This window comes from Chanos chanos, chromosome 10, assembly GCF_902362185.1.
Source record: "Chanos chanos chromosome 10, fChaCha1.1, whole genome shotgun sequence".
Lineage (NCBI taxonomy): Eukaryota > Metazoa > Chordata > Actinopteri > Gonorynchiformes > Chanidae > Chanos > Chanos chanos.
The window spans coordinates 26,566,334-26,578,394 of NC_044504.1; the positions used below are offsets into that span (position 1 = coordinate 26,566,334).

Here is a 12,061-nt window from a genome sequence, read left to right on the forward strand (position 1 = left end):
TGTATTTTTACGAAATGAGTCCATTTCAGGAACAATCAACCCAGCTTCATTTTTAACAAAACAAATGATATTTTTTTCAAAGTAATGTTTGTCATTTGAAATGTCAGTCATTATCAGGATACTCTTCAAACTGGCAGCATTAACAAATCATATATCGTAATAAATATCGATATTGATCAATATGGAAGAAAATATCGTGATCATATTTTTTGCCATGTCATTCAGCCCTGTTGACAGCAATAGGATGATCTGGCCCACATGAGATTCCATCATCCAGAGTTTCTTAACTCCAGTCTTGTAGGCCATTAGACAGAATATTTTAGTTAGCCTAATGCCTCAGATTAGCATACCAAGTTCACGTAGTCAAGGGCTCAGTCATCAGTAGATTAGGTGAAACAGGTGTGATAACCCTGAGTTAGAGCACATGCTGTCTTGTGGGTCTATAAGACTCGAGATCAAAACCACTGCTATAAACCACAAGCCTATCATTGTTAGCACAGGGGCATGGCTGCACTTTGCTCATTGATAAATTAGCCTACTCCTTCAGCTACTCTTGCTGTCAGCAAGCTTTTGTGTTCTTTGAACCTCGTGCTACATGGTCTGGTGACTCAATGTGGATCCATTTAGGGCTGTCAGTATGTATGCTTAATGTCTCAGAGCCAACGAGTTTTCTAGTTTTACAAAAAAAATTACAGTCAGAGATGCAGTATTTACCTAAAACCAATGAAACCTGGTTTTTACACACACACACACACACACACAAACAGGCAAAACTAAGTATGCTTACAACACACTTTATGAGTCATTAGTGCCAATTAAACTACTTGACTCATAAAATTCAAGATACCTAACCACATTCATCCAAATTATTTTTCTGAGAGCCCAAATGGGAAATATAAACATTGTTACCTTGTTACAACTCTTCAAATGGTTTGGAAACATAAAATATTTATAGGGGTACTCATGAGCCATTAACAGACCAATTGGCTGATAGATGACCATCATAAAGCATTAAAGTGCATGCAGTGAGAAATTCTGCCTACATTGCAATGTAAGGGCAAGAGTTAACTCTAAAGGCCAATCCAAATTATTCATCAAAACAAAACTCTCTGGGTGATGAGATACAAATCAAACTAATACAAATGGATCTTGCACGAAAAAGAAATTCCTGTCTCAGTGAGTGAGAGCGGCCCTCGCTGAGAATTGGGATGTTTGATAGAATAAAATAAACAGAACAGGGGTAATATAGGTCTGTGTGCATTACTTTGCAAAGCTATCATCTATGGCTTCTAGGTGAAATTAGTTAACTTACATGTTACTCATGTTTAACACATTTACAAATCCCCATTAAGCTCATTTTATCCTCAGCTCCAGCTCAATAACTAGCAGCCACATAGCAGGAGCTTCTGTTGAATTAGATGAACAATTGGAGGTGGGCTAGGGGGTGTTCTTGTGGGAGTGAAAAGTCTTGACAGTGCAAAGATGTTGGCTGCTCATAACTACACTTCACAGATAGCTCCTCAGTTCTGCCTACATATACCTCAAGTTGTAATTAGGGTTGGATATCCCAGACTGGATTTCAGGGATCAGACTTTGTCAGTGTGTCTAGCCTTTATGAAGCATGAACAAGACCGCTGTTTTGTGTCTAACAAGAAGCTGTTTGCAAACACTGTGGCGCTCATACAAAAACAGTAGAGATCTGCAATGCTCAACCATTTGGAATGCATTTTTAAGGACGTCACTAAGAGGAAACCCCCTATGAGTTTTGCTCCTGTTTTTTTTTTTTTTCCTATGGCTTGATGTTTACAAATGTAATTTGAAGTCTTGTGAAACGGCAGTTCCTCATGAGATTTGAGTTGTAACCCTCCACTTTGAGCAGTTTCCTGAGAACTACCACTGCCCTAGATTCAGTCTCTGCCTTTACTGTGCTGTAGCAATCAGAAAAGACTGGGAAACGTTGCTTGTCTTCCATCTTCCTGGACATGTTTTACACTCAGTTAACACACAGCCACGTACACAAACAAAATGCATCTGACAATAAGAACTATGAGGTTGCAAATGAAAACTATCTGAGAAGAGGAAAAGCATAAAACATTTGACTTAAAAATACCCCTCACATCAGAAGTGGTCATCGACTTCCATCGTAAATTATTCAAAGAAGCACCTGTCTCCAACAACATTAGCCAACCATATGCTTGTATGATAGAAGTCCACTCTGTCATAGAAGCATCAGAATACATCACTAAAATACAGAAGGTCAAATGTGAGTCAAGCTTTAAAAACAAGTTCAATAAATGACAGAAATTAGATCTAATTTCTGTCATTAATTGAACATGTTTTTGAAGTTTGACTATGTATAGCTATATATCTACATTTCTACCAATACTGTTATGGAGTTACGTATTCTAAAGAATTCCCTTCCTTGGCCAAAACAAAACAAACAGTACATGCATATGCTGAATCCACAGACTAACAGCCCTTTCCGGCTGCTTTTGGCTATGACATCTGATGTAAGCATAAAGTAGATTGCCAGTTCTCCGAAGCCAATATTTCAGCTCTTCTGTAGGTCAGGCCATAACATTTCTGCATGACTTTGGTAAAGAAGATGAATGTGCTATTAACAACATGGATATAAGTAAATCAAAGAACCAAGCCAAGTTGAATTTAGGTAAGGGGGTCAAACTAATATCCAATATTCTAAGAGAAAACATCTGTCCAGCTGCTGCTAAAAAAGCCAGCCACAGATTGAATCTGAGCAAAAATACCGCACTGAGATTTAAAGATAATAGAAATCAGTCAAATAGTGTAGTGGAAGGAAAAATCTTGAACAGTCAGTTGAGACTGAATTTCCTCTCATTCAACTGGTCCATACTTGGAACCCTCAAATTCAGAATCACTTAAACACACTCACATCCAGCAATTACAAGGGCTAACCCATCTCCTTCGTTTTTGGCCGATGAATATGCATAATGAGGGGGTGGTTCAGTTCATTTGCTCTGAATCACCATTCATTAGAAGAGAGTGTGCAATCTGGGCTAATTGTGCTCTTTTAAAGACTGCTGCTCAGAGGGTAATGTGATAATTGTTCAAACATAAAAGCCTGCTTAAAATTCAGCAGAGAGGTGGAGCAACAGATCTGGGGCTTTTGTTTCACAATATGGAGAAAGATTAACATGCAAGGAACCAAAATATTTTGTCTGTTATGCTGAAATGGCAGCTCGTCCCTAGTCCACTAGTGCCCTTTGACTTGTGCAACTTTTTCTAACAGGTGCACAGTGAAAATGAAAGCTATGAAAGGCTCACAATTTGAGATACCGTTCCTTGAAAAAACAGACAAGGTACCACACAAACGGAAGGTTTTTTTCTTTTTTTTTCAGTTTCATTATTCAAAAACAGAAAGAGGACAGAGAAACAGAATAAAAATGGGAGCACACTGTGGGCTAATACCTGCAAAATGAAGATGCACAGCAGTATTTTCAGCTTAAATGCACCCACTGCCTGCTTGCAAAGAAATATGAGGAATAATCCTTTAACAGTGAGAGTGTACACAAATGCACAAGGCTTACCAAATTGCCCATCAGCCAGGCATGCTGTGTGACGCCAAAGGGGGATTTAAAAGGGTAAATGTGTATTATCCCCCCCATAAAAATCTTTGTTTTCGGGATTTACTATAGAAGTGGTGTCACTCTCTAATGGTTCCCTGCTAAGCTGCCTGGATGTGTTTGAAGGGAAGTGTCCCTTATAGTACTGTACTCAAGCTGTGCCTACAGATACAACTGTGTAAAGCACACTTACTGATGGAACCCCCCCCCCCCCCCCCAATCCCCCATCCCCCCTCCCCCCATATTGACAGAGGCAAGCCACCCAGCAAAAAGATAGGACAAAAAAAAAAAAAGATTGTTCTGAATTGACACAACAATTTCCTTCAAATTAAAATGCTAAACACTCAAAGCATGCATTACATCAAGACACTTAAAAACAGACAGAACACAGACTTCTGATTCTGAAAGATTTTAAAACAAGAAAAAGTCTGTCCCTTATATTTACTCGTAGCTCAAGTACAATTTTTTGGCTACCTTATTTAGGCTTTTACCGTTCCACTTCATATAATGATATGGTCAGGCTGTTGGGCCATTGATTATGTTGGTCATCAGACTGCTTAAGAAGTAGTTCAGGATTTAATGCACGTGTGTTGCATCTGGTATACTGCTAGAGGCAAACACTCTGCATAATGGAGGTCTATGCTTAGGGATCAATTCTCTCCCCTCCAGGAAAAGAACTGACCTAAAATGCCTTTTCAATATCTGGTACACACTGAAGCTAAAATTAGATACTAGGTAACACAAGGGTATAGCATATATATTGTTACACACAGGGCTAAGCCTGTATCATTTCAGCTGACAAAGATTCATCATAAGCAATTGGTCAAATACCAGTCATGGAGGCTCTTAGGACACGACAGTATCTTTGTCAGAGACATCCTTGCATCTGCTAATTTTTTACCAAAAAACAGGACAAAACAAAAAGGTCCTGTGAGTGAAACTGTTGTGAAACCAGCAGGGTGTAATAAACGGATAAGAGACTCAGCACGGTATAGGCTATCAAAACCAGTTCAATAGGGTGTTGTGCTAAATAGCAGTGCACACAATGTAAACATTGCAGATAACCTTTAACACCACAGTCAGTCTGTGGCTAATGCCCTCCAGCTCAAACTGACATAATTTGGTTGCTTTTAAGAGGGATTTAGTAATAGAGAAATGCACACAGACGATCATATTTGGATTTCTACCAGTGGAGATAACAATCCACTAAACAGTAATAATCCCAACAGTAATAGATTGTTTTGATGCATCAGGGCATAGACCTACCTGGGATATATCTGTCCACCTGTTCTTCCTTATGACATACAAAACACAGAGTTAAGAGTTTGCCTTTGTGAAGTCCAAATAGACTAACACAATGAAACCAATACAAAAGATGATCAAAAAGACCAACACGACTCTTCTTATTCCTACTTCATCATACATGATGGAACACTCCAATGACAATAATTCAACTAAATATTCCTAAAATAAGAAAATGTCACAAAATAATCAAAGCCAGAGCAAACAGTAAAACATCTCTTGGATTAACTGCTAAAATAAACTGTTTACTGCTATCTTGCCTGAGGGCAAGGGTGCAGATTTCACACCAAAGCAAGATAAGGCAAGCTTCAGCTCCAAAATTCTTATTTTCGGAGCAATGCTTCCAAAATAAAAAAAAAAAACGGAGAAAGTAATGTGAGAGTTCTAAGAGTTAAGATCTCACTGAGAAATGACAATGGAAGACACACAGAAACAGATGACAACCTATTATTGTACACCCTAAATATTATACATGATTCGAAGGAAAACTCACACTGAATGTTTATGCTCCTCCGTTAAACACTGCAATATCCTCTCAGCTGCTCACTATGTAGTACTGGCGACTAATCCAAGATAAGATTCACTACTACTCAAAATAATGGAATATCACTAATTCACTCCAAGAGCCGTGAGGTAAAGCGAGGGGGTGATTAACCTTGCCGCTGGCAGCTATCCAACTTAGTTTTTTTCTTGGCAAGCCTGCTCCCTGACCACACCCCATGTTTGACGGTGTCGTCTGGCCAATCAATGAACAGTCAAAAACTGTGCCTAATTCTAGTAAACAACTGCTCTGTTCCCTAGTTCTGACTGGGCACACATGTGGGATTGGCATGGTTTAAGAAGAGGCACTTAGCTCCTGTTAACAGGTGAAGCCAAATTCGTGCTACCAGAGGTAGTAAACCAATCTGAGAAGAGTACTTGAATCATACCAGAGGCCCTGCATTTACTGTAGTTATGCACTTGGTCTAACCCTCTGTAGCCTAAATGAAGTCCTTTGTGCTAGTGACAACTAGAGCCCTCCCCTCAATCAACCAATAATAAGTGATGAGTACTTCATTACCCTCAGGGCAAGAGCCCAAAGCCTATTTCACTCTATGAAGACGATGCTGCTTGAAAAATCACTTCACACAGTAAAAGGGAGGGCATTTAAGATTCTCCCTTCATTGGGTTTTTCCTCACCTACAGCCTGTGCGTGAAAACCTTCTAAGGACAGAAGGAAAAATATCACGACATCAAATTGACACCGGGGGGTTTTTACATTTGCAAGCACACAAACACGTGACGTCAGAAAAATATTCTGAGTTATGCAGGATTTTTTTCTCTCTCTCGCTCTTTTTTTTTTAAAGTCAAACAAGACATGATTCCCATGGAGCACAATGGAATGACTTAGCTCCACGCTGAATAAAACCCACGACTGTAGTTACTGGGCATCGGCTTTCATTGCTAGAACGTTACAAAAATGTACATCTGCCAGGGCAGGCACAGAAAACATTTGCATTAATTATAACATTATGCATTATACATAGAGCCTGGTACTCCACCATGCATGGCAACGCTGACTGTGGCGTAAGAGCATGTGTTTTCCATTTGATGTAGCCTAGTTTGTGGACGCCAGCACAGTAAACTGAACGCTGTAGTCACACTTAAGTAATCTTTGATTTTTAGTTTTGGCACCACACTTATGCGGATCGAGGTTACGTGCGGTGGATTTAATGTGGATCCAGTGGCCTCACAGAGCTCACCATTTTACGAGAAACCAATAAATTCGATCTCATTGCGGCGTAATACGAGAAAACTACCCCAGGCAGTTGGCTTCCAATATCCTGTCACGCAAATAAATACATGCAGCAAAACCCTCACGAATGTAACATGCTTAAAGTAACTGTGAAATCTTACAAATATGAGTAAAAGCACACACATACGATATTTTGATATACCCACCTGATGAACAAGAAATGAGAAAAACGCCGAATGCAAGTTTTGTGGCTGGTCCCATTTTCGATCCAGTGTGGAAAAATCTTTCTTTTGGATTAAATCCGTGCGCTTTTACTTTCCAGTTTCCATCCAAGAGTTTAGCATAAATTCTTGACGACGATTAACCAGTCTAATACAAGCCACAAATTCAAAGACAGTTTATTAAAAAAAAAATTAAAAACTCTATAAACATGCAAGGGAAGTCAACAGTCCTCGGTATGGACAATGCAAAGCGTGTAAAAAGAAATGTCCATCAGTTATCAGCCGTTGAGAAACTTCTCCAGTGAATCAAGTCGTGCCACAATACTCGATCAGTTTCAAAGAGAAAACAGAAGATCCTGAGTTATGTCTTTAGTAATCTTCTGAAATATCCGCATAAGAATACAAAGAAGTTTTGAAGCAGTCCAGCAGAAGCAGTTTATCCACTCATTACTCGGAATGATCAGAACCTTAAGTATAACGAAATGTCATTTAGCTACTTTAAAATAGACTGCTCAATAAGGGTCTCTCTATATATCAGCCAGCTCCAATAAAAAGTCATAACGTCAAATAGCAAATTAATTGTTACAGTGTAACCAAGAATTATTCAATTGCTTCCAAATAGTTTAAGATGTTAAGTTAGAGTGCGAAAAGCCAACAGCAACTGTTAGCTACGACTAAAATTGAAACGCGGCTAGCATATTGTTTTTTGTCTAGATCCCCAACTTACTGAGCCGTGGGTAGAGTGCTCCTACAAATTAAACATTTGCAAATGCAATGCAAAATGAAATCGCATTGCTGTGTATGATCAAACACTCTCTGACCATCCACATTTCAGCTGACCGCAAAAAGCATACAAAACCCCAAGCTGTGTTGAACGGGACCCAGCTAGCTGCTAGATCCACGTTCAAAATCAAGGTTTTCTGGTCGACCACTCTTTTCGAGTATAAACATCTCCAGATAATTAATCCACAAGAAGAGAATGACTTGGTTGGCGCGTCGAATCAGGAGAAAATTATAACGACTGTCTGACAACCTCCAGGTAAACCAGAAGATATCTCCAGATTGTCACCGTCAGCTTGGCTGAATCGGATCTAAGGTACGGATTAGCAGTTGCTAGCTAACCAGCAGCAGTCACCGACGTAACTTCATTCGAGAAAGTGTCGCCAACATGTAAAGAAATGTTAAATCTTGTTTTTAGGTGATTAGAATTCGTTATTTTCCGTCCATTGTTTCTCGTATATCTGTTCTGTGTGGTTGCTTCAGACTGAGATATCGCTCCGCTACTATCTCTGCTGCCCTCGGTAAAGTGTTTTATACGGTAAGCTTTTACTGTATTCAAGATGGCAGACCTGACGGATTGTTTTTGTTTTTTCTGTCCTCCTCTATCGTTAACCCCTCCCACTTTAAATAGCTAGCGAATATATGGCGCCAATTTGGTGACTGACGCGTCCTTTTGTCAAATCAAAGCAGTGGAAAACAGTACGAGCACCAAGAAACTGAGCACTTGTCACCGTTCTGGCAGAAAGAGTGGACAACCGCAGGATGGCAATGAATGACATTAATTTTAATTATTAGCCGTTAAAATACCGATGATGGATATTTTCATTGTTTTATATATTACTTACTTTTAATATATTATTATTATTATTATTATTATTATTATTACTTACTTTTAACCTAACTCAATGTCTTTGGGACAGCACTATTAGGAGTAGCTTACACAACAGAAGTGTTGCATAGTCCCTAATCGTAAACACGTTCAGAGGTATGAGCTGCAAGTATTGGTATGATAATATAGTAGTAATTATACCATGTTATACGTATAGTATAATTATACCACAATGTAGCTATTATACTTTTAAAAGTTAAAATACTTAAGTAATTTCAACTGAATGCAGCATGGTTTAACGTATGAGTTTGGAGAGAAGTCTCCGGCCATCAGTTTCACAGAACGAGAAAAGTTGTACATACATGCATTTAGGGATAGGGCTATGTGAAGGGGGTGTGTGTATGAAAAGTGCACATAAATATATACATTCGAACGTACATACACACATGCATTATATATATATATATATATATATATATATATGCAAAGAGGGTCATTTCCAATCTTTGAGTTGTGATCAAATGTACTTTTGTTAAAAAATACTTCAGAAAATAGGTTTGAAGACCATAGACTGATGTTCTTTGAAAATGTACATATAACAGGTCATATAACCGAAGGGTACTTTGTGAGTTCTAAAAGCAGATCAAATATATGCTGTAGTTGTACACTGCACTCTTTAAAAAGAACATCAAATATAAAAAAGACATGAACATCCTTACGTCTCTCTCTCTCTCTCTCTCTCTCTCTCCTCTCTCTCTCTCAGAACATTCATGAGACAACTATTCAGTTAGACAGAGGAACACAAGAGTGAAAGCAACAAGCAGTACCGGCTAAGATAGTTATTTCAATGGCGCTAAGGCTGTTTGGCTTTGATGTTTCAACAGGGAGAGTGTGCAGTGAATAGCAGTTGTTGCATAGAGAAAAATAAGAATGTGAAACTGACTAAAGACAGGACCCAGTGAAAGTGAAACATGATGGATGAGGTAATGATTAATAACCACTGGGACCACCTCCCCTTACTACCTTTTCCCACAATAGACAACAATGTAACAGTGCTTTATGAACCAAGTATTTGGTGTTTTATGGAACACCTACTTGCTCATGTATAGTGGTTCACCAGAGACTACTGTGTATGAGTGTATTAGACACAAGTATGAGACACAAAGGTTATAGTGAAGACACATTTTTGGAATGTGTCACCAAGGCTGGTATTTCTCTCTCTGTCAATCACATTTCAATTCCCACAGGGCACGTTTCATGTAACACCATTAATTACCAGCTTTAGAATGTTTATTGGTCATAAGAACAATAATGCCACACACAAGTGAAGTTTTGGCAACTTTCCTGAACACAGTTACACATTTTCCCCAAATTATACTTTTACAGGGATTTTAACAACTGTAGTGGTAGTTACAGTTAAGCCCAAAATTATTCATACCTATGCCAAATTTGCATTTATAGTGAATTTTTATTTGACCAATAGGTTTCAATTGGCTGGAAATGACATAAACAAGTTACAAAAGATGGTAAGACATTGTGTCAAAGATATTAATGATAAATTTTAACTATTTCTATGTTTTTTGGGTTTTTTTTACAAATTTTTACCAAAAATGCCATGTCCAATATTATTCATACCTCTTCAAATTGTTGCATATTTTTGAGAAAATGCAAGCTTCTATACCATTCCAAATAGTCTTGATCATTTTACCACGTTCTAGAACATTCTAATCAACTATAAATTGAGAACAGTTCATGCAGTAGTTCCCTACGCAGTTAACAGTCAATTGCAAGTCATGGCTATAACCAAAGAGCTTAGTGCCTCTGGAATTGAGCCATGATCAGATGCAGTGAAAATTCCCAGAATACAAAATATGTGTCTTTCGAAATTTGCCTTTTACATGCAGGTAAATTCACTTTTGAAACCAGAATGGCAAGATTGGTAGAGCATCCTTAATGTGTTCTGCGTTATATTTAAGATATTCTAGACTCGGAATGTTCATATCATCACCAGAAATTTCCCCAAATTTAATGATCAAAAAAATGCATCAAAGAAGTTTATATGGACTTATCTGAAAGTTAAATATCTTGGCTGACCACATTTTGTTTGGCATTTAGTCAGCAAACATTCCCAGTGGGCTGACAGTCTCCTCCTCCTCTTCCTTTGAGCATGTGGGTGTTCTACCAAATGACATGGAACATTTTGTTGCAGGGTCGTTGTTGAGATTCCATAGATGCCTGTCGTTCCTCCTGTTGTGAGCTCATTAACTTTTAATCAAAGTTCTAAAAGTGCCAGAGATTATCCTGATGGATTTCAAAGCCAGCGAGTGAGATGTCAGCACAAGGGATGCATCTGTTGAAGTGTGTCATCACTGTCAGGCTATCGTCCTTGAGTGGATGAACCTGCAGCTCATCTGTGTGAAGAGCTAACATTTTTTGCCCTCCTCACCATATCACCACCAGTGTATCGCAAATCTTGGTGTAGTTACACTCTACTCCTATATTAGCATAATCATTTTCTGACAGTAGATTGGAATGGATCTCTCAATTAATTTTTGTTTATTTAAGAACAGTTTCTGAGATGCACTTTTTTGTTTTGTTTTGTTTTGTTTTGTATTACAAATCTGATTCATTCTTAATTTGAAGTGGTTCCCAGACTGAGATTACAAATATGACCAGTCTTTGCTGCCTGGGAGTGCTATGCCACATTCTTACTCCTTCTATTTCTCCTTCCTGTTCATCGTTAAATACTGTGCTTTAGCACCGGTAAATCACATTATATCCTCTCCCCTTAAAGCACATTAATGTTGAGTCTTGGCATGCGGCAAGCATATAATTTTTATTCACTGAAAGCCAAGTCAGTTCTTTCTTATTCTCTATGTTTTGACTGATCTTCAGAGAAAGCCCTGTAAACAATGTCCACAGCATTAAAAGGCATAACAGGATTCTCTCTAACTGATAGCTTTCTTAAATTGTTTTCCAGACTAAAGGGAATTGCTGCAATATAGCTTTGTGAGCCTGAAAGCTACAGTGTAATATATAATGTAACCAGACCTCCCCACCACCCCTTTAAAGTTGCCATGGCAAAGTGAACTTAGTCATGCATACAGTACAACAGTGCCTCTTTCGTGCAGAGCAGACATAGTCTTTTACTTTAAATAATTGTCAAGGGACAAACCAATCAAGGCACGTGTGCCTTTCCTCTCCTCTTTAATGTACAATTCTTCTTTAAAATTGCATGAACCTGAAGGATGTATGTTTGAGGTGTTTTCCAAATCAGAGGAAGACTATATTATCTCGGGCACTCTTGAACAGAACTGTACAGTCTTGCGTACTTCTTGAATGTACACCTGGGATCAAGTCAGCAGCCCCATGAGCCTCCTCACAGGGGTAAATCTCACTCTGTAACAAGGGCTCATTACCTGACAAACTGACCCCTTCTACCTGATTCTGGACCAGCAAATGGTTCTGATCTGAGTGTAATTGCTCCAAAGGCTCAGGGTAACAGGTGAACCAGTGAGAGTTGACACAGTAGACTGTATTGTGCTGGGACAAACATCCCTGTTTTGTGTGTGTATGAACTACCGTAGAACAA

General features: G+C 38.6%; 1 protein-coding gene across 2 annotated transcripts in view; it reads right to left on the bottom strand.

The window, feature by feature from the left end:
- The window catches only part of acvr2aa (activin A receptor type 2Aa), a 33,275-nt gene extending 26,313 nt beyond the window's left edge, over positions 1 to 6,962 (bottom strand). For both annotated transcript variants that reach the window (XM_030785969.1, XM_030785971.1), the window contains exon 1: positions 6,846 to 6,962. In XM_030785969.1, the coding sequence (XP_030641829.1) occupies positions 6,846 to 6,900 (55 nt within the window). In that variant the 5' untranslated portion in view covers positions 6,901 to 6,962. The remainder of the gene's footprint in view (positions 1 to 6,845) is intronic.
- Between the last annotated feature and the right edge of the window lie 5,099 nt (positions 6,963 to 12,061).